The sequence below is a fragment of the Chelonoidis abingdonii genome, chromosome 2, assembly GCF_003597395.2.
Source record: "Chelonoidis abingdonii isolate Lonesome George chromosome 2, CheloAbing_2.0, whole genome shotgun sequence".
Classification (NCBI taxonomy): Eukaryota; Metazoa; Chordata; order Testudines; family Testudinidae; genus Chelonoidis; species Chelonoidis abingdonii.
The window spans coordinates 231,055,526-231,083,019 of NC_133770.1; the positions used below are offsets into that span (position 1 = coordinate 231,055,526).

The 27,494-nt window shown below is 41.0% G+C and overlaps 1 protein-coding gene across 3 annotated transcripts in view; it reads left to right on the top strand.

The window, feature by feature from the left end:
• RP1 (RP1 axonemal microtubule associated) overlaps positions 1-27,494 on the top strand; it is a 305,041-nt gene that overhangs the window by 186,918 nt on the left and 90,629 nt on the right. For all 3 annotated transcript variants that reach the window (XM_032771359.2, XM_032771361.2, XM_032771360.2), the window contains 5 exons: positions 10,252-10,471; positions 12,158-12,312; positions 19,015-19,228; positions 20,703-20,893; positions 23,370-23,580. In XM_032771359.2, coding sequence (XP_032627250.1) covers positions 10,252-10,471; positions 12,158-12,312; positions 19,015-19,228; positions 20,703-20,893; positions 23,370-23,580 — 991 coding nt within the window. The remainder of the gene's footprint in view (positions 1-10,251; positions 10,472-12,157; positions 12,313-19,014; positions 19,229-20,702; positions 20,894-23,369; positions 23,581-27,494) is intronic.

A 27,494-nucleotide genomic window follows, 5' to 3' on the forward strand; every position in this document is an offset into this window, starting at 1 on the left:
ACATCACTCCAGAGGAACCAAGCCCAAGTCCACAGTCTGAGGAAGAACTGGTGTCCCAGCCTCAAGGGAACAGTTCCAGACTGAGCAGGAAGCAGATGAAGCCTTCAGAAAGCTTGGTGGCGGCACGGAGCACCACCACCTCTCAGCTCTTCTAACCGATCCCGGTTTGTTATAGACCACGGACTTTTATACAAGGAAATTCTTTCTGGTGGACACCAGGAAGAATGCAGCTGCACAAACGGTTGGTGGTTCAACTAAGTACCGTGGGGAAGCTCTTAAGCTTAGCCCATGATCACCAGTGGCCATGCTGAGTGTGAACAGAACCAAAGAAGATTGGAGTCCTTCACTGGAGGAGGGGATGGGCAGGAAGTTGCCAGCGGTCCGTCTCTGTGAGTGTGCCAAAGAGTGGGAAAGCCCCAAGATCTGGTCAAGGCCCCTCCAGCACTCCCCATAATTGAGGTCCCATTCAGCGAGTAGCTGTGGATATTATGGTCCTTTCCCAAGAAAGACGCCTAGAGGAAAGCAGTACGTACTGACTTTCGTGGACTTTGCTACCCGATGGCCGGAAACAGTAGCTTAGCAACACCAGGCTAAAGCGGTGTGCCAGCCTAACAGACATTTTTGCCAGGGGTAGTTGGCCTCCGAGATCCTTACAGATTCAGGATCTAATTTCCTGGCACGCACCATGAAAGACCTGTGGGAAACTCATGGGTGAATCACTTGGTTGCCACCCGTACCACCATCAAACCAATGGCCTGGTGAAGGTTTAATGGAACTTTGGGCCATGATCCGTAAATTCGTGAATGAATACTTCCAACGACTGGGACCTAGTGTTGCAGCAGTTGCTCTTTGCTTACAGGGCTGTACCACATCCCAGTTTCGGGTTTCACCATTTGAACTTGTGTATGGCCACGAGGTTAAGGGCCATACAGTTGGTGAAGCACAATGAGAAGGGTTTACACCATCTTCAGGAACTAACATTCTGGACTTGTAAGAAACCTACAAAGCACCCTCCGACATTCTCAGCCCTGCTAGAGAAAACCTAAAGAACTCAGGAAGAGCAAAAGGCCTGTATGATAAACATACCAGAGACCGTTCCTTCACGGGAGACCAGGTTATGGTCTTGAAGCGCAACAGGCCCATAATATTGTAAGCATCATGGGAAGGGCCATTCACGTCCAAGAGCCTGGGATCTGTTAACTACCTCATAGCATTTCCAATTCCTCACTAAAACCCAAAGTGTACCGTGTAATTCTCTCAAGCCATTTATTCCAGAGACTTACAGGTTTGTCAGTTTACAGTCCAGGAGGAGATGACGCTGAGTTGCCTGATGGTGTTACTATGATGGGAAAAAGATGGTAGCGTGGAAGAGGTGAACCTCTCAACCACCCGGAACGTCTGCAGCGGCAACAAATCAAGGAGCTGTGCACTAGCTTCGCCCCATTGTTCTCAGCCACTCCAGGTGGATGCTGAACAGGCATACCACTCCATTGACACAGGTAATGCTCACCCAATTAGAGCACCACCCTACCGGGTGTCTCCTCACGCCCAAGCTGCTATAGAACGGGAGATCCAGAACATGCTACAGATGGGTAATCCGCTCGTCTACCAGTGCATGGGCATCTCAGTGGTTCTGGTTACCCAAACCAGATGGGGAAATATGCTTTGGTGGACTACCGTAAGCTAAATGCGCGTAACTCGTCTGGACAACTATCCAATGCCATGCACCGATGAGCTATTGGAGAAGTTGGGACGTGCGCCAGTTCATCTCTACGATAGACTTAACCAAGGGTACTGGCAAGTACCGCTAGATGAACTGCCAAGAAAGGTCAGCATTCGTCACCCATGCGGGTGTATGATTTAATGTACTTCCTTTCGGGCTGCGAAATGCACCCGCCACCTTCCAGGGCTGTAGATGTCTACTAGCAGACTGGAGAATATGCATTGCTACCTCGATGATGTGGCCATTTTTTCAGACTCTGGCCGAACACCTAGTGCACCTGGAAAAGGTCTTGAGTCATCAGGCAGGCAGGACTAACTGTTAAGGCCAAAAAGTGTCAATAGGCCAAAACAGAGTGACTTACCTGGCACCAGGTGGGTCGAGACCATAAACCCCCTACAGGCCAAGGTGGATGCTATCACAAAAGTGTCTGTCCAAAGTCGAAGAAACAGGTCCAATCCTCTTAGGCTTGCCGGTATTACAGGCGATTTGTACCACATCAGCCAAATCGCTGCACCACTGACCGACCTGACCAAAAGACCAGCCAAATACAGTTAAGTGGACTAATGATGTCGGAGGCCTTTACCCAACTTAAGGCGATGCTCATGTCTGAACCTGTGCTAAGGGCCCCAGACTTGACAAACCATTCCGGTAACACCGATGCATCTGAGTCGTGATAGAGCAGTCTTCATGGAGGAAGGGACCGGATCACAACTTCCATCCTGTAGTTTTCTCAGCAAAAAACTGTCTGAGAGGAAGTCACCGCGTCAGTCAGTGAAAAAGGAAGCTAACGCCATTGTGTACGCCCTGGAAAAGCTACGCCACTACGTTGGGACAGCGGTTCAGCTACAAACTGACATGCTGCGCTAAAGTAGCTTCATACTGCCAAGGGGAACAACAAGAAACTCTTCGTGGAGTTTAGCTCTCCAAGATTTGATTTGAAATTCAACACATTTCAGGGGCTTCTAACAAAGTAGCTGATGCACTCTCCTGTGAGAGTTCCCGGAATACACTATTTAAAATTTTTTCCTTAATATGTAAAAGTTTATAGTTACATACTTTAGTAATATGTAAAGGGGCATGTTGTGTATTATCTGTTTATTCAAAAGTCTAGGTAAAATCACCGCCAGTGCCCTTTTCCACTGTCTGTGATTGTGGGCGTGTCGTAAATAGATAGCTAAGTGAATATTTTCTTTACTGTAAAGAGTTAACAGAGGAACAACACCGACCAGAGACCAATCAGGAAACGGATTTTCAAAGCTCAGGGGGAGAAATTTTTTTGGTATTTTTTTTGTCTTTGTCGGCTCTCAGCTATGAGAGGGATTCTTTTTCTATCTGTAAGCTTCTCATCTTCAGTTTCCCAGTTGTAAGTACAAAGTAGCAAAACAAATAGGCTTTTATATGTTTTGTTTTGTATTACATGTGTGGTGCTGGAAGTGTTTAATGTATCTCTTTTTGAATAGGCTGTTTTATCATATTTTTCTTTGAACAATGACTTTGTATAATTGTCACCTTGATACAGAAGATATTTTTATGTCTTTTTCTTTCTTTTTTATATAAAGCTTCCTTTTTAAAACCTGTTTGAGGTTTTCTCTGGTTAAGGCTAAGGAACGAAGGGAGGGGGAAATCTCTTTGTGTTAGTTGACTAGCTTGAATGCATAGCCTCAGGGGAAGAAGGGGGGAAGGTAAATTGCCTCTCTGTTTTGCATTCAAGGAGTTTAAGTACAGTATCGCCCAGGATAACCCAGGAGGGGAGCTGGGATGAGATAAAGAGGAGACAAGGGAGAGGTTGTTTTCCTTTGGTGTGAGACTCAGGGCTTCTGAGTCTGGGTCCCCAGAGAAGGTTTTGGGAGACCAGAGAGGAGTCAGGCCCTGGAAATTCCCTGGCTGATGCAGCCGAGATCAGATCCAAGCTGGTAATAAGCTTGGGGGAGTTTCATACAAGCACCCAGATTTTGGACGCTAAGGTCCAGATTTGGGAAAGATGCTTATGATACACCACAACCAAGACTATGCAAAGGCCAAAACCATAATGGGGTTCAGAAAAGAACTAGTTAAATTCATGGAACATAGGTCCCTCAGTGGCTATTAGCCAAGATTGTCAGGGATGCAATCCCATGCTCTGGTTGTCCCTGGCCTCTGAGTGCCAGAAGCTGGAAGTGACAGGATGGATCACTTGATAATTGTCTGTTCTGTTCATTCCCTTTAAAGCACCTGGCATTGGCCACTGTCGGAAGACAGGATACTGGGATAGAAGCACCATTGTTTTGATGTAGTATGGCCATTCTTATGTTCTAAAATAATCATAATGATTACCTATGACTGTTCTAGTATTAAAAGAAAGGAAAAGAAAATGTTAAACAAAACAACACAAATGGCTGAACACAAATGATGGTTACTTTCATTATAGTCTCTTCCGTATGTACCTTTCTGGAGAGCTTCTAACAGATTTCACCCTTGAGAGTAACTGGCTTCTGAGAGTGTTTTTCTCTTGGTAGGTTAAGATCAAAGTGTACTATTTCCCAAAATTATTGTGTTGAGTTTTAGTATTTTATTAGATTCTTAAAACTATTTATATATGTGCAGAATAATTTACATTTAAGGGCAAGTGTAGACTGTCTAGTTATTAATAATAACCTAAAAAGTTGATAGTTGGGTAAAATAAGCAATCCTAACTAAATTCTATGAAAGCAAAGAAGATATTTAAATTAGTTACTTAGAAAAAAGTCATTTAAAACAGATCTATTATGAATATTAACAATTGTAAGTTCAGTTACATCCGTATTGTTTCTCTGTTTACCAATGTTTAGCCCCTGTCTCCTCTCCAGAAATATGTGGTCTAACCAGATGGTGATTAAAAAGAGATAGTTAGCTCTTTACGTTACAATAGCATTTTAATATTCCAACAAAATCACTGGGAGAGTTTAAAATCTAATCCCTTGGCAGTATCTTAGTTAACTTCCTCTCACCAATCCATGCTGAAATCTTATGGAAGTTCTCCTGGGGTTGGTTTCTTCTTGAATCTTCTCTGTTTTTCTTATCTATCTGTGGCAGCCTGCTTAGGATGTGTGATGCTGGAGCAGAGTAGCACAGGGTATGAGTGAGTGGGTGCTCTCTTCAGTATTTTGTACCCTTCTGCTTCCTATTTTCACGAAATTATATGAAAACACTTCTCTTTCAGGCTTGTTTAGATTCAGTGTTGGTTGCTGTCATCCATTCATTGGCTTCATGCCTTTGTGGTTGTCTATGCGAAACTTTCAGGTCCTGAACATGCAATGTGCTTAATGAATATGCTACATTTCATAATTGCTTTTGTTCTTCTTGTGGCAGGAGGGCAACAGATAACTTTCAAAGCTAGTTTTAACTCATCCTTTTTATTCAGTCCATTCTCTGAGATATTCGCTCAATTTTGTTAGTTTGTCAGGAAATTAAATTCTGTCTTCAAAATCCAAAACTCCCTGTTCTTTATTTAATTTATTATTTTTCAGTTCCCCAGTCTTCTAAAATTGAATAGACTTTTACAAAATCTTTAGCTTAAGTTGTTGATTCTACATGACAGTTTTTGGAATGATGATTTTCTTGTCTTTCTGAGTTGGGGAGGGTTTGCTTGCATACAGCCTGTAATTAATTCATTGCCATTAATATAAATATCCTATACTTAAGTGGCTTCTTATATTGGTAACCAGTTATAACATCAAATGATTTTGCCATATTTGTACATAACCATGTTATTATTCCTATAACAATGATTTCAGGCAGTTATTATATGAAGGCTTGCATTTAGATACAAAATATTTGCAACAGTACATCTCAAAAGGTGTTTGCCATTTCAGTGTTTAAGAAATAAACAATAGTTTTAAATTTCCACCTACACAAGTTTTTCCTGGAGTTTCAAAAACATACGCAGAAATGTTCCCTTTGGAAAGGAGAGGGGTTGGCATGGCCACTGTTCAAGCTCGATTTAAGGCTCTGATAACACACCCTACATTCCTTTTTACAATTATGCTTCTATTTAAAACATGGAAAATTTACATGATTTGTCTTCTGGATGTTTGCTTGTTTTTTGGGAAATAGAAGCAGAAACATTCTGGGATGTCTATCATTAGTTTTGACATTCTGTAACCTAACTAGTTAAACATATGTTTTGTTGTATTTCTAAGCATCTTGGCTATAACATAGTGGCAGGTATATCTTAATGTTCAGTAAAAGCACAAACAAGTTTGTTGAAGCTAGACAAATGCAGACTGGAAATGAGACGTACATTTTTAACAGTGAAGGTAATTAGCCATTGGAACAACTTACCAATGGATGTAGTGGATTCTCCATCACAGACAATTTTTAAATATGCTCTGTGTTAATTAATTTAGGGAAGTTCTATGCTCTGGCTTATGCAGTAGATCAGACTGAATGATAACAATCACTCCATCTGGCCATAGAATCTATGAAAGTGGAGCTGGGCACATAATGCAAAAATAGATAAATAATAATAATAATAATAAATCCATGTTTGCTCAAAAATATTATTTGTTTCAGCTGTACAGGCATCCCTTTTGGGTTTACTTCTGTGAAATTTTGAGGTCTTATAGAAGACATGCTAAGCTCACATAGAATGGATATTGGTATATATTATAATGGTATATTTATCCCTTTCCCCAACTTCTACATGTTTCTTGTTTTCTTACATTGTGAGCTTTTCAGGGCATCAATGGTATTTTATTATATATTTGGAAAGCACCTTGCACTTTGCACATACTACTGTAATCCAAATAATTATCATATGAGAAGTAGCACTGCTAGACATCATGAGGATGGGATCCTTAAAACCAATCCCCAGAGTGCTGGTACAGGTGGTATTAAATGAGCTAGATAAGGATGTGACCACAAACCTCTGCAAAGAGGACCATGCATGCATTCATGATTACTCTGTGTCAGCAACTGTGGGAATGGCAGAAAATTAAATACCATGTAGTTTGGAGAAAAGAGGACTGAGGGGGGCCATTATAACAGTTTTCAAGTACATAAAAGTTTTGTTACAAGGAGGAGGGTGAAATATTGTTCTTGTTAACGTCTGTGGATTAAGACAAGGAGCAATGCACTTTGTATATTTTCTGTAAAAAGGATCACTGCTTAGCACATTAGAAGGACAGGGTTTCCAGAGCTCTGATACAGAGGAAATTACATGAATCCTACAATGATCTGACCACACTCTTTGTACCTAGGATCACATATGCATGCACACATGCTTTATGTGAAAGTGACAACGAATTAAAATTAAGGTATGCATCCAGACAATAAATCTTAGAGTAGCCTAACTATTCTAGGTCTGGTTCCTCTGAAGAAGTCTTGTGATGCCCAGAAAGGTAAAGGCTTAAAATATTACAAATTTACCTAATCGTCTTTTATCTGGTACCTTTCTCTGTGAGACTCAAAGCCCCAGTGACTTGTTCAAAACCATCTCTTGATTATAAGAGTTATACTAATTCAATCATGGAACAGAAGCAATACCTGTTACTTAGCACATGACCAATCACAACGAACATAGCTCAGATTTCAAGCACCAAGTATAGAATACTTGGCTCCAACTGTGATTAACTGAGAGAGATAAAATATGTGACAAAATTAATTAGCAAACTTTGAATCATGAATAAATATGAGGAAAGAGTATTCTGCATGCAAATACTCCATAAGATGAGGAGAGAGGCTGCATTGCTAAGAATTATTCGCTCAGCTGTACTTAGGACATTTTGCATTAATTTGATGCTTATAGGGATCAGAAGGTGAAGAAAGACAATTATTGGATCCAAGGTAGGAAATCCAATTCTGAGATAGAAAGGTGATCATGGTAAGTTGCTCGGGAAAGGGTTAGAATTGATGTCATAAAAACATGCATTACGATGATGGACCAAAAGACTGAAATAGAAAAGAGGATAATAATGACTGAATTAGAGGAAAAAATATTAAAAGGAGAGAAATATCTGCTGAATTCAATTGAGATTACCCAGTGCAGTTTAATTCAGTAGATCAGGAAGAAGTCTTGCTGCAGGTACCTTCTGGTTGGAGGCATAGTCATAGAGTTCATTGAAATCATGATTATGGGAAATGAAGGAAAAACAATGGTTTTAGAGCAGTCACACTTCACACAGTAGTGATATAATCTCTGAAACTGTCTTCATGTACGTTACATCTAAAATGTATATTGTCTGCATGTTGCAAGGAATGCAATATACTGTATATCTTTTAAAATGTAATTAGAATTTCTTTGCAACTGTTTAGAACTCTAGAGGTCTGGGTAGCAGAAGACAAGATAAGAGTACAATATACCACCTTAAGTAAAAAGAAAAATATCCAAGTGCTGTATTTTTGTAATTCTAAACCATAAAGTTTTGTCCAGTAAATACTCTTTGGTACGTACAACTGAGTAGCTGTGTGATATAAATGGAGTCAAGTGGTCCATCTGTAAGAAGGAAAAACTGCAGGCAATAATTTTAAAAACAGGAAGTCTTGCTGTGAAAAAGCAGAACTTATGACTTCATTGCTTCTGAAGAAGGCCCAATTTGGACATGCAGAAGAACAGTATGTTCTCCCCTTGAGAATAAGAGAAAAACACACACTTTTTGAGAAGAATTAGACTGATTAGTACAACAAATATAGTCATGCCTCATGATACTCTTTGCAACCTCCACAACCTTGAATGAAAAACTCTTGAAATAAAACTCTGTTTGTGCAATGGGGAAATTCTGTCTCCCCTTGCATGGACACAGAGATATTCTTAAACACAGTGGAATCAGTATGATTCCACTGCACAAGGCTTGGGAAGGATATGGTGAACCCACAAAGGAGTGCAAACCCACTGCATACCTCAGAGTACAGCTCCACAAAGGATGCTCTTGTATCCCCATATAGCAGGGCTTGGGGCAAGTAGGTGCAGGCCAAGAGGGGGAAGTCTGGTGGATTCTCCAGTGCATGACTACAACCTCAGGGCCACAGTATCAGCCACAGAGTAGCACTGCTACCAATACATGGACAATGAGGAGGATTTCATGTCCCAGTCCCTATGAACTGCCTTCTGTCTTCTGGGGTTTAGCTTGGAGGTAGAATTAACCCATTGTCCTTTTCTGATTTCTGTATTATTTTAGTAGGTTCCATCTTTTTAACTCACAATTTACTCTGAACATTCAAAACACTCCACCACATTTTAGCTACATGACTCTGTTGATGTTAATGAGAGTAGGACAACTAACTGTCCTCTGCCCAAAATAATATAAAATGTTCCTTCATCTCTGCTGTCCCTAAATAACAGGTTAACTCACTCAGGCACCAGTCACAAATCCTTATATTGTGGTTGGTCTGAAAATATTAACTTATAAGATGAGAGAAGGCAGTTTTGATGGAATACAAGACCCTGGGCAACATTTTTTCTTAGTCCTGTCTTAAAATTAATTGTTACCTTTTAAAACTAGCTTCGTCTCTTGTTTTTCTTGAAGCCACTATTGTTTCCAGCTGTAGGCTGATGAAATGATCAGATGTGGGTGCTGCTTTGGCCTGATGGCTGTGAATGAAAGTTGCTCTCTCCATCCAATCTAACAAGTTTTACACCTTTGGGAGGCTGCAGATCACTAACCTCCTGGAACTACAGGTGGGGAGAGTAGAGGTTGGTGGGTTCAGCAATTCGCTTCTCTCTTCCCTGCTCCACAGGCACTAAGGCAATGAGAAAGTAGTGAGAAGGGATCTGACTGCAAACATTCAAACACTCAACCTCAACCCGTCCACTGCCTCAAGCTGTGGATTGCATGGATAAACTGGAGCTCAGAGAGATCCATGGAGGTGGTGAGAGCAGTGGAAAGATCCCTCCTGGACTTGAAGTTAACCAGCAACAGTATCAAGAGATTCAACTTTCCCATTTCCGATCATCAGGACAATGTGGTTACATCATCGACAGTAGGGAAGGGCAACCCTATTGTGCAAAGCTAGATGTACAAGGTTAATGATATTTTTTTAAAAGAACAAAATGGCTCCTTTTTTCCAGTGAAGTGGATATGAAATCATTTGGATTATGAAATCTATCATTATACAAGTGAATATTTCATTAAAACTACTTGAGCAAGGCTTTATTATTACTTCTTGTTATTACTCATAATACCTAACACTTAGGGCTTGATCTTATTGATTTTAATAGTAGTTGAGGGCACTCAGCAGCCGGCATGATCAGACCATTACATAACAGCTTCCATCCAAGGCCCTCAGTGCACAGATGTTAATGAATTTAGCCTCACCGTTCCTTAGTGGGAAAAGAATCTGTTCCATTATCTGCAAAATGGGGATGAGAAGGCAGATTCAGATGGCATGCCCAAGGTCACACCAGAAGTCTATAGGAAAACCAGGAATAGATTCCCTCATCTCCTTTATCTTAACCACAAAATCATCCTTCCTGTCTGTTAACATTAACTTCATCTGTCCTATGCCACTTGGACAAAATCTCTGTTCATGAAGTTGTCTTGATAGCCCACTTTTCTTCATTATATGTATTGCAGGTTGAAACTGGAGATGTGGGGGATGTGTACAAGATTCGGGTCAGCTGTGATGATTTGCCAGGCTTTGAGGGCTGGCATCTGAAGTCCTTTCACATGCAAGAGCTACATACTAAACAAGAAGTGAACTTTGACTGTAACTGCTGGCTCTCTGTTAACAGAGGAGACAGAGAGCTGGTGAAAGAATTCCCTGCAGTGAACGAGAACCAGAAACCTTTACCAGGTAAAAATAGCAAAGGAGACAGGAACAATGAGAACCAGCCTTTAAAAAAGAGCCAATTCAGCAAATATTACATTTAATCATTTTCTGTGCTCAGTATCTCTGGTGGTTCTGCAGCAACTCCATTTGCACATGCGCTGCGACAATACTGCACATTTTAAAATCTCTCCTAGTTACATGACAAATTGGGCTTAACATTTGCTAAATCTTGTGTATAACTCTCTGTGTGCAAAACTGGAGAAATCTAATTATACTAGTAAAAGATAAGACATCATTCAAAGCTATGGAAGTCAATTTTGGTAGACTTAGTGTTGAATTCTTTAGCTTATCATAGCTTGAGTTACTGAAGTGAATATCAGAAATAATCATTACTGTACAATAAAGTTGTGCTGTAATTTCAAGGGCATTTTTGTAATGTGGGAAAGTCCCACTTTTTTCATAGGGCCTTCCAAAATTGTATCCATAAAATTAAAGAATATAGAGCTTCACATTTCTGCATTACACATGCAAGTCAATTGGTTAGGGGCCTAACTGTCATGATTTCTCTAAACCGAGGCTAAGTCTACACTAGCACTTTTGTCGGTAAAACTTATGTTGGTCAGGGGTGTGAAAAAACCACCTCCTTGACTGAAATAAGTTTCACAAACAAAAGTACCGTTGTGGACAGCAGTATGGCCAAAGAGTGTCTCCTGTTGACATAGCTACCACTGCTCATTGGGGAGTGGTTTAATTATGATGACAGGAGATCCCTCTCCTGTCGGCATAGAGTGGCTACATGGGAGAGAATACAACCCTGCTGCTCCAGTGGCACAGCTGTGCCACTGTAAGATCTGTAGTGTAAACATAGCCTAAATGTTCTAACATGGTTAACACAGTTTGCTCCTATCTGAGCATCTGAAAACTAAATATGGATCTTACAGGAAAACTACATTGATTAATTATGGCCTCTTATATAGCTAAATATTAGCCAAATAATAATGTATATTGAAAATTATATATATATATATATATATTTTTTTTTTTTTTTGGAGTTCATGTTACTATGTCACTATCTCCATAAAGGGTAAATAGGGCTGCAGCCTTATTGATACTTCCCAGAAGAAGGCCTCTCTGACAGTGTAGCCTGGACCAGCAAAATACAGTCATATGACTGCATTATAAAGACAGAAGACTTTAAAAGGCATCATGTACCTTACAATGTTAAATGTGTTCATTAGCTTGTCATATAATACATACACTGTCATGAATTCAGATGCTACGTTACGTCCTTCCCCTCTGTTCTAATTTGCATCATGTCAATAGAGTGCCTTCCATTCTGATGGTTACATTATTATCATGGAGACATTTATTTTTCTGACGGGCAAGAATTGACTTCTCCTGAGTTGCTCCAGAGTCCCACACAATAAAACAGAATGGATTTTTCCAAGTATACTAGCACAAGAGCCACATAGGGACAATCAAGCTCCCACTGTTGTCAATGAAAAGACTTCCACTGACTTCGGTGGGAGTTGGATCGGGTTCATACAGAAGAACTACTCCCTTTCTGTTCTAATCTCCATGTAACATGTTCTTTTTGTTATTATTTCTCTGATTTTATTAGAATATCTTTAAATCATATTGCAGTTTTCCCTGAAGCTTACCCTTTCAATTCAATCTGTTTTGTTCAAGCAATCTTCTTTCTTTGTATAGTCCACAAGTATATTGTCTCTATACACACTGGTGACCACTGGGGATCAGAAACCTTTGCAAATGTTTATATCACTCTGTATGGCGAAAGAGGGGACACAGGTGTGAGGAAACTGCACGAATCATTGGTGAAAGGGGGAAAATTTCAAAGGAACAAGGTAAAAAGACACAAATGTTAAGTTTTATTACAAACTCAAATAACAGTTCTGTTTTCCGAATGTCTACCACCAGCTCTTGATTGTAAGAGCAAAATTCTCCTTATAGATTCTGTTCCAGCTTTATGCCTAGATTTTCCATAGGTGATAATCAGGGTTCTACATTTGCATGTATAAAGCAGCTTATCTGAGTCATAACTCTTGTGATCATGCCTCTCAACTTTTTCTGTCCCAAATGTGGGATGCAGTGTGTGACAAAGAACCAAAATTAGTGTCATAAAAATGATTCATGCTGGAAACTTATATTGCTGTGAGATTCATGCCTTTAATCTAAATAGCTGTTTTGATAATCGTATCTTAAATATTATTTCTGTAGATAATTTTTAACAACAAAAGTGAGGGGGCACCACATTTTTTTGCAACGTAGGTAGCTTTTGGGACTAAAACAAGTGACATTCCCCAAAAGAAGAGAGATTTAATGTATAACCTCAGCTGAGAAATTTTACTTAAAGAAGAGAATGCACTGACAGAGTTTAAAAATAAGATAATCCTTTTTCATACTTATTCATCACCAAGCTGTAGTATTCTTAAGAAAGCAGAGAGTCTTAGATTTCTGTAAAATTATTTCATTTAACAATCATATCAATAACATAAAGGATGAAACTAGATTCAGTGTCTAACTTAGAGAACCCCTAACCCAGGGATCGGCAACCTTTGGCACGTTTACCTGCCGCATCCACAGTTTCATCCCCTGGCACGTAAAGAATGCCCTAAACCGGGGAAAGAGCAGCTCAACATCTGTGCAGATGTTCCTTTCTGTCACCCAACCCCAGGAGTGACTCTAACTACTGACACATCCCTGTTAGGATAAGAGAGCCACCTACAACCCTCAGAGTTCAGGGCAAATGGACAGCCCATGAAGCTAGCCTCTACATCAACCTGTTGGGGCTCAGGATAGTCAGGAACAATTGCCTCCATTTCCTGCCCCACATCAGGAGCAAGGCAATCAAGCTAATGATGGACATGTCCTGCATGTTCTACATTAAGAAGCAGGGAGGAGCAAGATCCCTCTCCTTGGGTACTGAAACCACAAAGTTCAGGAACTGGTGTGTAGCCCACCACATCCAGATTTCAGTGGTCTAACTCTCAGGCATACAGAACACCACAGCCAGAGATTTCTCCAACTACTACAAATGGGACCTGGGCACCCAGGTTCTTCAAAGCATGTTCCAGAGATGGGGACTGCCAGAGATCAATCTTTTATGCCATTTCAGAGAAAAGGAAGTACCTTTTCTTCTGTTCAAGAGGAGGATCTATGTCATCACTCCCTGGGGACATCTTCTTTCTATCATGAAAAAAGAGTCTGTTCTATGCCTCCCCTCAGCCCCCCGACTAATTCTAAGGAGGCTGAATAAGATCAGGCAGGACAAGGCCAGAGTTCTTCTCATAGTACATACCTGGCCAAGACTGTTTCAACTCAGTGTCCAACCATCAATCAAATTCCTGACCGTATCTCAGGGTGTAGCTCTGTCATAAGCATTCCCAAATCTGGACCTTAGCGTCCAGAAATCTGGGTGCCTGCATGAACCCCTCTAAGTTTAATTACCAGCTCAGATTTGCTCTCGCTGCCACCAGCCAAAAATTCCAGGGTTTTGGCTCCCTCTGGTCTCGCCAAACCCTTCCCTGGGGAACCCCAAGACTCAGAAGCCCTGAGTCTTACCACAAAGGGAAATAACCNCATACATCTCTTAACTGCATAGCAAGGAAGGGATTACTGGCATGATTATGAGCCATGGTTTGAGGTCATGTGTGCCTTCCCCACAGCCCCTTTTTCAAAATATTTTTCAAACTCTATATCACATTGTTCTTGGATGACAAGGAAATGTTTTAAAAGGAAATTAATAAACTAGCGTTAATCAGGGGTAATATAACTAATGAGCTAACACCAAATGAAGGTTGGGAGTGGCCTCCTCACAGGACAGATCATTGAGGTTTGTGACTAACTCTGATCTTTTGGGGGACTTTAATGGAAGGATGGCCTCAAGGACAGGCCCTTCTTGTCCCCTTTTCTACTTCAGAATGGTTTTGAGGCTGTTTTGTTGCTCTAATGTCTTCCTTTTGTGCTAGGCTCTTCTGTTTTTCCCCTGGGGGAGCATAGTACACATCCTCCAGTATATTTTGATTATTAAGCCAGCCTAGGAAGTAGCATCCCACTGAAATGGGGATTCTCTGGTAGTGCAGAGTCAACATAGTGGCTCTTATGCTACATGACCTATATGCTTCTGGCATAGCAGGGGGAAAGTGGCATGGCTGGAGGAAAAGGGACATGGCCAGGATGCCCCTGGATTACACTGATCATCAGCTCCCACTGGTTGTTGCAACTTTCAGGTGCTCTAACAAAGGGGGACCAGCCTGTGTAATCAAAGGGAAAGGTCAGATTAAGCCATTTTTGTGATGCTCCACCCCTGATTTGTGGCTGCCATTCTTCCTGGTGTCCATGAGAAAGAATCTCCTTGTATAAAAGTCCTTGGTCTATAACAAACCGGGATCATTCCAGCAAAATACACACATGTAAATACAAAAACAATAACAGCCTATTGTTTTTTCTACCTTTGTACTTACAACTTTGAAACTGAAGATTAGAAGCTTACAGATAGAAAAAGATCCCCTCTCATAGCTGAGAGCCAGACAAAGACACAGACCCAAACATTCCCTCCCCTGAGCTTTGAAAAATCCGGTTTCCTGATTGGTTCTTTGGTCAGGTGTTTGGTTCTCTTTGTTAACCCTTTACAGGTGAAAGAAACATTAACCCTTAGCTATCTATTTATGATAGGCTTCTTGATGGCTCTATGGATGTGCAGCAGATGTTATAAACAGTAGCAAAACATCAACCTGCACTAACTACATACCAACATGGAAGCGATTTGTCCATTGATTTGGTTGTTGCTACCTCTAGCCTGAGTTGGTTCCCCTTTCTCTCATCCTAGATTAGCTGCTGGGTCTACAGACATCTGAGCTACCCATCAGATCAGTCAAGGTACACCTGGCCACAGTATCAGCCTTTCATCCCCCAGTCAAGGGATTCTTCATTTTTGCTCACCTGGTATCATCTAGATATATTAAGTGTCTGGGTAATCTCTTCCCCCTCATTAGAACCTGACCCCGTCTTGGGACCTTAACCTGGTTCTCAACCACCTCATGAAAGCTCCATTCAAACCAATGGTGATCTGCTCCCTACTACATTTGTCAATGAACACGGCCTTCTTAGTTGCCATCATGTCATCCCCTAGGGTCAGGGAGATTGGAGCGTTGATGGCAGATTCCCCCCACCCTCCTTTACAATGTTCTTTTGGCAAGGTCATTAAAGTTCCACATCCTAAGCTTCTACCAAAGGATTTTCATCCTAACTATTCTATCCATCTACCAGTATTTTTCCCAAAACCTCAGCGTTCTCAGCAGGAATCCCATTTCCACATCTTGGACATTAGAAGGTACTTTGCCTTCCACCTGGGTAGGAATAAGCAGTTTAGGAGATCACCTACATTCTTCTTCTCCTTTGCAGATAGATCTAAGGGGGATCCCATCTCTGCTCAGAGACTTTTGAAATGACCGTCAGATTGTATCTCTGCCTGTTATGCCTCTGTAGGTGCTCAGCTCTTGCCCACTCAGGGGATGAGAGCACATTCAGCCAGATCATAGGCACCATCTACTGCATTTTTTGAAGAATGTTCCAATATCTGAGATATGTAGAGCCACTACTTGGATTTCAATCCATCCATTTAACCCTGCTTCATGCCATCAGATCTGATGCAGCTTCAGTTCTGGACCCTCTTCTGAAGCTGTCGTAGCTTCCTCCTCAGATTTGAACCTTAGCGTTCATAAACTGAGAAGCTAGCATGAACCCTCTAAGCTTAATTACCAGCTTAGATCTGATATCGCTGCCACCAGCCAGGAATTTCCAGGGCCTGACTCCCTCTCTCTGGTTCCCAAACCTACTCTGGGGCCCCAAGCCTCAAGCGCTGAGTCTTACACGAAGGGTACCCCTTGTCTTCTGTTTACTTCCTCCCAGGCTTCCCCTCCTCGTGGGTTATCCTTGGAAGATTACTGTAACTAAACTTCTTGAATTACAAAAACAGAGAGACAATATCACCCTTTCCCCCCCCCTCTCCCCTGAGGCTGACACAAGATTCACCCTGCCGTAAATCTAACAAAAGAGAATTTCCCTTCCCTTCATTCCCTTAGCCTACCACAGAGAAACTCAAACAGGTCTTAAAAAGAAAGTTTAATATTAAAAAGAAAGAAAAAAACACAATAAACATAGTCGTCGGATATCAAAGATTGCACAATACACAGGGTCATATTGCTTTACAAGAAAAAAGAATAAACAACCTTATTCAAAAGAAATTACCAATTTTAACATTCCAGCAACTACCCACTGTTACAATATAAAACAAACTCATATAAAGCGTATTGTCTTCTACCCTGTACTTCACAACTGGGCAACAGAAGATTAGGAAGCTTTGAAGGTAGAAAGATCCCTCTCATACGCTGAGAGACAGGACAAAGACCCAAACATTCCCTCCCTGAGCTTTGAAAAATCCGGTTTCCTGATTGGTCCTCTGGTCAGGTGTTTGGTTCCCTTTGTTAACCCTTTACAGGTGAAAGAAACATTAACCCTTAGCTATCTGTTTATGGCAGAAGCTCCCTCCTCCTCCTCAGGATACTGCTCAGAAGTCAAGTGAAGTGGGGACACTATTCGAAGAAGGAGGAAGAGTTACTCACCCCATCCAGTAACTATAGTTCTTCAAGATGTGTGTCCCCAGGGGTGCTCTAGTACCCGTCCTTCACCTTTGGTTTGGTTGTTCGCTAGGAGACGCCTAGGTAGAGAAGGAACTGACAGTGGTTTGCCCACGCACCCCATGTATAGCCTTGGTGTCTGCCATGAGGGTGCATGCCAGGGCCGAACTGACACTGCTAGCCAGGAGCGGATTAGGGTTTTGTGAGGGGCCTCTAGATCACAGCAAGTGGGAGCCCCTTCACACCCCTTCTGCCTGCAGTTATTCCCCCTCCCCAGCATGGGGTCGAGACTCAGGTCGCCTGCCCTCTGCCCGCCCCCGCCCCCCAGAGCGGGTCAGAGCGTGGGAGCACCCATTTTCTGGGACCACCCCCCAATTAGCTGGGGCCCCTGGTCATGTGCCCCGTTGGCCTAGTGGCTAATCCACCACTGCTGCTAGCTAGAAATCTCCTATCCAGGGTTTAAGAGGCACATGCACACCTGAAGTGGTGCACCAGTAGGGACACACATCTTGAAGAATTATAGTTACTGCACAGGATGAGTAACTCATCCTTCATGCACAGATTTTTCCCTGTATTGCCTTAATTAAGAACTAGTTACTTAATTGTACTTGCAATCCGGGTGTCAAGTCTGGAATTCTAGTAAATGGATGTTTTATCACCTAAAAGCATTTTTAATATTAGTGAAAGATAAACGGCTTTTGTGTTACTTTTATACAAAAATGGCTATGACGTTCTATAGCACTTTGGTAACCACAGAGTTGTTGTTCACAGAGCTCTTTGCTAATATATGCATTCTAAGTGCCTTGTAGTTTTATCTATTAGGATCCCATAGTGCATAAATCTATTTTTTAAATTTTTATATGAAACATTTTGTTATTGTTAAAACTCCAATTGTTTTCAACTTGATTCAGTACTGAGGGGCTGCAAACATTTCCAGCTAATCAAAATGTATTGACCATTGTTAGCCACACTGGGGCCCACTGAGCCCTTGTTTGGGTAGTGTACAAAGCAGATAAGATTGTTATAAAATGAGAAGAATGCATTGCACCATGCTGTCCTTGAATCATATAGATTTAATGCTGCATTAAATTTCCCCTTTCGACTCCTCTATCCCCATTGTCCTCTTTTTCTTCTCTTTCCCTTTGCTCTTTCCTTTCCTTTCCCTTCCTTCCCCATTGCTCTGTCCATTCTGTTCCTCTTCTGTCATTGTCTTTCCCAGCCTTCTCTTTCATCTCTGCCTGTATCTCTTTCTCTCTCCTACCCTCTCCAGCTGCACCTTTTCAGACTTCTTTTCCCTCCTTTCTTCTCATGTTGTACAGAAAACAAAAGACAGGCATCTCTGCTTTCTAAGAGAGAATTCAGGATTATAGAAAACATTGTCTCCCAATGAATAAACTTTTTCCAGAATGTTAACTTCCCTCTGGAACCCTACTAATGCATATTTGTATAATAGATCCTGGAAGACAGAAACTCAAAATGAGTATATCAGAACCAATGTCTTCTAGGGATTTTTTAGTATCCAGAAGCACATTGTAGCATAATTTGAAATGACTGATGAAATGTCCCATCTGAGCCAAAGATCAAATGAGCCCGCAGTCATTACTAATGTTGGGCCTGAACCACGATGTTTGGAATCTAATCAAGAACAAAACTATGCTGTTCAGAGAGGGGATTTCCTTTTTAACTTTTATAGATATAAGCCAGTCATGAAGTTCAGATCCTGATCCTGATCTAGAACCAAGTCCAAGTTTCCTCTGAAATTCAAGCATATTCAGATCCAAGCTTTGGGTTTAAGTTCATCTATAGTTATTGCATTTTGCATTTATGCTTTGTGTGTGTGTGTTTATGTATTTAAATAACAAGTATTCAATTTTTTGCTGCTTTTCAAAGTATTTATCCTTTTGGCAGGTGGATTCTTTTTTAATAGAGGCAGTTTCTCTGAGCCATTTGCAAAAGGTAGTTTTAGGACATGATGGAGAAGGATATGGGGCTGGAATGTACCTCAAGATGATAACAATCAAGGAATCAGAGGACTCAGATAAAGAGTGGATCTTTCCATGTTGGAAGTGGCTTGATACTCATCTGGGAATATGTGAGACTGTTTGTGAGATTATAACAATAGGTAGGTCCTTCTGCAATAAGACTGAAGTAAATGAGAGTTTCACCTGCTTACATCAAGGTCTTTACAATTTCTATAATTTCTTTATTTGGCTATAAACATCATACAAATTTTCAGCATGATTTTACTATAATAGCAAACACACTGGAAAGGTCAGAGATAATGTAATCTAATGCTGCATAGTGCACTCTGCATAAAGCAACAGCCCTCTGAATTAAATTTAGCACGTTAAAATTAGTGATTTAATGGGGGACTAGAATGTGAGAAGCAGGCCTCATGGGGATAAGTGGCTTAAAGTAGAGTTGTAATAAACTAGTTTTGCGCCTGTTGGGAGCCGATGTGAAGTATAGGGAGAAGTTAGTTTAGTGTCTCAGCTTAGGCCTTATCTGTGGGCATTAGTCCACTCCCACAGAGCTACTGCACTGTTCAATAGAGCTGTTGCTCTGTTTGACTGAAGCCCATCGTTGCGGCAGGATTGCAAGTCAAAACCTAGGTGCGTGTGGCAGAAAGGCATTGGGAGGTGCTCACAGCATGATCTCCGGACAGCCTCTCACTTCCAAACAAGAAGTAAAATTCATCAATCGCATTTAAAAATAAGAGGAAAGAAGATTGCTATAATCAGGTGTTGTATCCTATAAAAATAATGCCAAGAAGATAGATACACCAATGGAAATGAACCTGCCAAGTTAGATCTCTAAGGGGAAACAAAAGTAGAAATGCGAGAAGCAATGTGTCTATATCACATACATTTAGAACCCACCATGTAGTTTTCTAGACTCATTAAAGATAGATTTCTCTGTGTTGTGTTATTTATCATAACACCACATAGGATCATTTAAACATACATAGCATGTTTACATAGGATCGTTTAAACACATTCCAAAATTAAAGGTCCAAATGTATCAGACCTGCAATTATTCAGAGGATTTTTAGCATTGCTGTATGAGGATCTGGCTAATGTGGGTTTAGAGCACATTTTTTATAGGTTCACCTCAGAATCGTACAGCATATTCTTAGTTAAGGTCTGATTGCAAGTGGGGATTTCATTGATGCTATTTTCTAAATACCAGGTGTTGTTTTGCTTCAGACTACCAGTGTTTCTAAATGAAATAAGTGATATAAGTGAGATAGTGAGTAGGTGACATTGATTACTTCTGTCAAAACAATTAATTAGGGTTATGAAGGAGGCTGCATATTCTTTAACAATTAGTTCCAAAAAGGACAGTAAAAACAACTTAACATCCAGAAAAAATTCTGTAAATCTAAAGTTTGAAACACAAAAGAACATTAAGGTTAAATTCTTGATGAAAAATGCAATAAAAGTATTGTTGTGTTATTCTTAGTGAACTGTTGCCATAGATACAATGTAACCTGCAAAGACAGCTGTGTTTGTGTACTGTAAAGCCTGTGGCCTAATATATTATGCCTTTTTCTCATGCTGTCTTCTTTCCTCTTTCTGTTTGATCATTTTTTAAAGGTAAAAGATTGATTTCTAGTCCTAAACTGCCTCAAATCAACATGCAGTCCTCAGGTCTGTGGATAATGGACATCACTGGATCTGACGTCAACACTGAAATGGATCCAATACACCTTTCTTTCATCTTTTATGGAGACCTGAATCACAAAGAGTTGGCACTTCAAATTACAGGAAAAGCAACTCAAATCAAAGTAGTTCAATCTTTCTCTATTACCAGAAAACTTCTAAGAATCATGTACTCAATAATCCTTTTAATTCCTGTAGAAATAGTTTATTTGGGCCAAATTTCCAAAATGATTTCTAAACCTGTCTGTGCAAATTGGCGCAAACAGTCATTTTTTGTCTACAGATAACAGGATTTGCACATGCGCAATGGTATTTTCATTAACAAATTCTGCCTAATTTTCATGCATTGAGTCTTTTCATGAGAAAATTCTGTGATTTGCTAGTGCATATGGTTGTGCATGTCAGACTGCAGGCACAGATATACAGGCCAGTTTGAGGCCCTTTTGAAAATGTGGTATTTCATAACTTAATCCACAAATATGGTGTATAAAGTCAGAAATACCAAGTTACTTTTCTGGAGTCAGGATATGTTAGGGTAAAATGTCCTTGTCCCTTTTCCTCCCGAAATCTCATCATCTAATTCTTTCTCCCTTCCACTATGTTTCTCCTTCCTAACCGCCTTCTCTCTTCATCCTATGTTCAGACCCGTTCCATTCCCTTGCCTCCTTTGCTTTCTATCCCTATCTCTCTTGCCCCTCGTTTCTTTTTCCTTTGCTCAACTCCTTGTTCCCCCATCAAGGTCCTCCTCCCTCATGCCACTCTTTCATCCTTTCCCCTCTCTCTTTCTGTCTCCTTTCCCCAGAGGTGAAAGTAACTTAAAGGACTTACCGGTACGCTGGAGTCCTAAGCGGGAGCCTGGCCTCAACCGGAAGAGGCATGGCCTTTCAAGATTTAAAGGCCCTGGGGCTCTGGCTGTGGCTGGGAGCCCCAGGGCCATTAAATCACCCCAGCACTACAGCTACAGAGAGGCTGGGAGCCCCAGGGCTCAGGGGCAAATTAAAGGGCCCAGGGTTCCGGCCACTGTGGAGCTCTGGGCCCTTTAAATCACCGCGGGAGCCCACTGTCGGAGTTCCAGTGGCATTTTAAAGGGCCCGGGGCTCCCTTTAAATCCCCACCGAAGCCCAGCTGCCAGAGCTCTGCTGGTGCTTTAAAGGGCCCAGAGCTCCCCGCAGTGGCAGGAGCACCGGGCCATTTAAATCCCCACCGCGGAAGCCGGTCCAGTCCGGCATGGCATACTGGCTATTGTCGGTACACCGTACCGGCTTACTTTCACCTCTGCCTTTCCCTTTCCTTCCCAACTAATTAAAACATCAACAAACCTTTGAGACTCACATTCAGTCAGTAGGGAGCTTCTCATTACCCCACATCCTCACTTCCTTTTGAGAATTATACTGTCTTCTCTGATAGGAGGGCTATTTCTGTTCCTATAGTACTTATTGACTTATTAAGCAATAGTTCTCAAACTGTGGTCTGTGGAACACTTACTGGTGATTAATAGAAAAGCAGGCACATCATACTTCACACGCTGCTGCTCCTCCTTGCTCCCAGCTGCTTCTATAAGCATCAGAAGAGCCTGGATATGAGCTGGAAACAAGGGGGAGCAAGTCTGGCTGTCTCCACTAAGGGCCCTTTGCTACATAAAAGGTGTGTGAAAGTGGAAGTGCCCACTAGGGTGAAGAGAACAAAGTGGCCAGGCAGCATGTTCAAGGCACCAGATCGCTGGGCAGCGAGTGTAAAGAAGGGAAGGAAAGGATCTAAGGAGGGAGTGGGAAAAGAGATAGGAAGTAGAGATGAATCCAAGAATAAAAAGAGACAATGTGCTTACCCTGTTGTTCCTTAAAAGGACAAGAGATTTATTGCCTTGAAATATCGTTACAAATTACATAAGCACTTTCCTAGGGTTACTTATACATGCAGTGGCATGGCCACAGGGATGTTGTGCAATCACTAATGGGAGCTGAGGGGATCTGTTCGATCATGAATCCAAGGGGAAGGGCTCCAGAGGACAAGCTGTCTACTAAAATGTGGTTCACGCTATGGAAGAAGTCTGAGAACCCTTTAAAGAAGGGAATTAATGTGTTTCCCTAACTACGTAGCCCACTCAAAATTAAATTAATTAACTTTAAAATTCACACTTAATTACAGCAGTTGTTTTTACTGTATGTTGTAGGAAACACATTTTTTCCTCATGTGATCCATGGTCTGGTAACTGAAATTTAAAGAACAATTGAGCTGTTCGTTGTATTGTTAGCAAGTTGAGATGAGCCATTTGGACACTTTCTAATCAATAATGTTTGCAAACAGTCCACTACACCATTGTGAATTATAGTGTCTAATTTTGTTCAGTATGCAATTTTCCCCAGTGACTCTTATGAGAGAAGTCACCAATTCTCTGGTATTCAAATCACTAGAGAGCCATTCAGCTCATGCAGTTAGCAAATCAATTTTGTATTGTGTAAAAAAAAAAAAAGTAACAATACTAAAACTGCCACAACCTTTTAATCTCTGAGACTTGTTAAATTACTATATGTAACTGACAAGTATATTAGATCTGGCACTGCATTACTGAGACTGCATTTGACTTCTCTTTTTCTCACATAGGATGAACTGGCAGACATTGGCTCAATCTATAAGATTCAGATAACTGGCCCACACACCAAGTTAAATCAGCCTTGGCACTTAGACTTACTGCATATGAAGCACACAGGCACAAACCAGGAGATGTGGTTAGCTTTCAACTGCTCATTCAAATGTAATGAAGACAAATGTGTGGAACTGCCAGCTCTTTACACGGACCAGGATCCTTTGCCTGGTAATTTAAGCCCTTGTTCCTCAGTGAGGGTCAGGTTCTGTCCTTGGAAGCACGTGTGCTTCTAATGTTGATTGCAATACATGCTATGTGCAGGTTTCCAAGACAAGAATTTTGTCCTAAGATTGTAATGTGATAAATGTACATCAAAAGCAAGAGCAGGCAACACTTCTTTCATCTAGAAAGGAAGTCAGTCCAATGAAGTTAAGCTGATCACCATATTTGGCGTTGGGAAGGAATTTTCCTCCAGGGCAGATTGGCAGAGGCCCTGGGGGTTTTTCACCTTCCTCTGCAGTGTGGGGCACAGGTCACTTGCTGGAAGGTTCTCTGCACCTTGAAGTCTTTAAACCATGATTTGAGGACTTCATTGGCTCAAACACAGGTTTGATACAGGAGTGGGTGGATGAGATTCTGTGGCCTGCATTGTGCTGGCTGTCAGACTAGATGATCATAATGGTCCCTTCTGACCTTAAAGTCTATGATTCTTTGATTCTAAGTCAGTCTTGGGGCAACCTATGGAACAGCTGACACCAAATTAAACATATCTTATTGATGTAAGATTTCAGTCTCTTTCATATTATAGCAAGCAGACAATAGCATGTGGCATTTAACAAAAAATAGATTTACTGATCCTGCTGAGTAAAATAGGTCATAACAAATTAATTGAATAAATGTATGATGTATTATGCAGTGTATGATATTAACCTATTCTTTCTATAAATAAGGAATTGATTACCTAGAAATGTTTACTTTTTTAGGAATGTCAGATATGCAAAGACCCAATACAAGCCAATGAAAAGGTTTTAAAAACCTGCCATGGTCAGTTAGCATAGAGCTATCCACCAATTTCAGTTGCCTTAGTTAGTGTTTTATAGCTATTCATGAGGAATTTACGATACAGAAAATATTACTAGAGCAAAAAACCCTGATATTAATTTGTACAAATTCAGTTTTTCTGCACATTTTTCAAGTACACCTCTACCCCAATAGAATGCGACCCGATATAACACAAATTTGGATATAACGCGGTAAAGCAGTGAGGATCCCCAGGCCCTTTAAAGCTCCACCTGAGCCCTGCTGCTTTACCGAGTTATATCTGAATTCATGTGGAGCCCCGGGCCCTTTAAATCCCCACCAGAGCTCCGGCATTGTGGCTCGGGCAGGGATTTAAAGGGCCCAGGGCTCCGCACAGTGGCTGGAGCCTCTGGCCCTTTAAATCCCCGCCCAAGCCCTGCTGCCGAGCTCCTGCGATGATTTAAAAGGCCTGGGGCTCCCTGCAGCAGCTGGAGCACCGGGCTTTTTAAATCACTGCTGAGAAAGCCGGTCCACTCTGGCACGGCCTACCATCGCCGGTACGCCGTACCAGACCGAACCCGATATAACGCGGTCTCACCTATAAGGTGGTGAGATTTTTTGGCTCCTGAGGACTGCATTATATCAGGGTAGAGGTGTAGTAACACAAGCAAGTTATTTAAATGTATGGTGTCACAAACATGACAAGATAATGGTTACTTCAGAAAATATGGGTAAAAGCAGCCTGCTGCATATTGATAGCTTTCATCCATGGCCATTTAAGAAAAAGGTTCCCATTTATCCAATTCATTAGAATAAAGAGAAGTGATCAGGATAGTACAGATCATGTACTGAAACTATTAGCAACAGCAAAGAGGTTTATTGACCGACGCTACAGTAGAGAGGATGTTGTATTGGCTAAACAGAAGTTGCTGGAAAAAAATGGGAAGTCTTTCTGCACCCAGAAAGAGACAGTAAAATACTCCACATGAAAATTTAAAATCCTAAGCAGTTTTTCTTAACCATTTTATCCCAAACGGAACTTGAACAAACTCAGCAAAACACATTCAAACAAACTCTTTTAATCACTGATTGCATGTTGGTATGCAGAATATTGCATGATTTGGAGTCCCAACCTGTATCCATTCACCCAAAAACATTGTTCTTCCTAGATTTGTGATCATCCAGGTTCAAAGTAACAGAAGAAGGTGATACATACACACACTACAATCATCAGCATGAATCCTGGGGAAATGACCTCATTCTCTTAGAACAAAACACAGGCGCCTACCCTGAGTAAAAGGATTCCTTTAACCTCCCAGTGGTATTAGGGTTGACTTACTGATTTAAGACCAGCCACAAAAGGGCAATACTAAAAAAAATCAAAATTCAAACACTTATCAAAATTCTTGTGAATACACAAAACACAAAAACAAATTCCCAAATGTGCTAATTTATAACCCCAAGAATGTCTATAGCAGAAATGATGTTTATGGCGCGTTTATTTTCATCCACTTCTGACTTTTCACTTCCTCATCTTCTGAGACAAAATAGAGCTGTGTGAAAATTCAGATTTTTACTTTGTGAATTTTTCCCAAGTAAACAGATTTTTGCGTAATTTCCTAAAAATGAGTTACTGCTCTGAATAACACCTCTGTATTAGGAAATTCATATAAGGTCCAGACCTTGTTTAGGTAGTGTGATTATAGGCCTCATGAGCCCCCAACCCAAAGAAAATGTATCCTCAATCCTGCATAACCTTCTGCATGTGAATAATTTTATGCATGTGAATAGGCCCATTGGGCTTATGTGTATCTTCGAAATCAGAGCCACTGCTGCTCATATTCCCTCTGTGTGTGTGTGTGTGTGTGTGTGTGCGTGCGTGCGCGCGCACACATGCAATACATGTGATTTTCTATACGGGAAAGTGTTGTTATTGGGGCAGTGTTTTATATTTCAGGGTCACAGTACTAAAACAATCTAAATTTTCTAACAAACAGGCAGCTTTTCTTTGCATATCAGTTTGCTTACTGGTGACAAAGATATTCTAGAGTTTTATTTGAGTGCAGTCATTCATGGCCTGAAAGAGACAGCAGGACATGGAGATGCCTTTACTAAATCCCTTCGTAACACAAGTCCAAATAAAATAAAACACTTGAAAAATAAATAAATCATTGTATCCCAACCTCTTAGCCCCCGCAGAGAAGATAAATAGAAAGATCCCTTCAGATAGCAAAGTTAAAGAGAAAAGGTAAACCTTAAAATACAAAACCACTTTTACTGTCAGCACCAAATGCCTGGCTATAATAAAGGCCATAGCAGTATCACCACATCCATTATCAACTCTGATTTTCATGGGAATTTGCCAGGAAAAAAGTATCCTCATCTTTTTTATCTTTACTCAGAGGCAGTCTTTCAGTAATATCCAGTCCCAGACCTATCTCCCCCCACAGACACAGCTTAACCCTCCCTTGCAAAAGAGCAGGAAGACTTACACTTTGTGTTCATGTTTCCTATGTCACCCCACTAGCCTCAGCTAGACATGTTGCTTGTTCTGTGTCCCGTCTATCCTATTCATAGTTTCAATTTCCACTGCAGAGTCATGCTTTCTCCTGTTATGTCCTGATCTGAAGGAATGCCAGCAGCATTAGGAGTGTAGAGCTCATCCAGTACTAGGGAGGAAAAGCAAGTATTGGACTGGATTCTCCCAAGAGTCCCACCTTGCCCTGTTTTTCATCTATAGAACCATTTCCATCTCCTTTACACAGTCCCCCCTCACATGCAACAGTGGTCAAACTCCCAAGTTACCACAGTACTAAACCAGTAGTTTTCAACCTTTTTTCATTTTCATTTTTTTTCCCAAAAATTTCAACTGGAGGTGTGGACCCCTTTGGAGATCTGAGACACAGTCTAAGCTAATATGTAGTCTATGAAAATCAGTTGTAAATTTGTAACAGCGATGTTAACTAACCATTGGAAAAATTTAGCAAGGATTGTGGTGGATTCTTCTTCACTGGCAATTATTAAATTAAAATTGGATGTTTTTTTCAAAAAGATCTGCTCTAAGAATTATTTTGGGGGAGTTCTATCGTCTGTTATATAGAAAGTCAGACTAGATAATCACA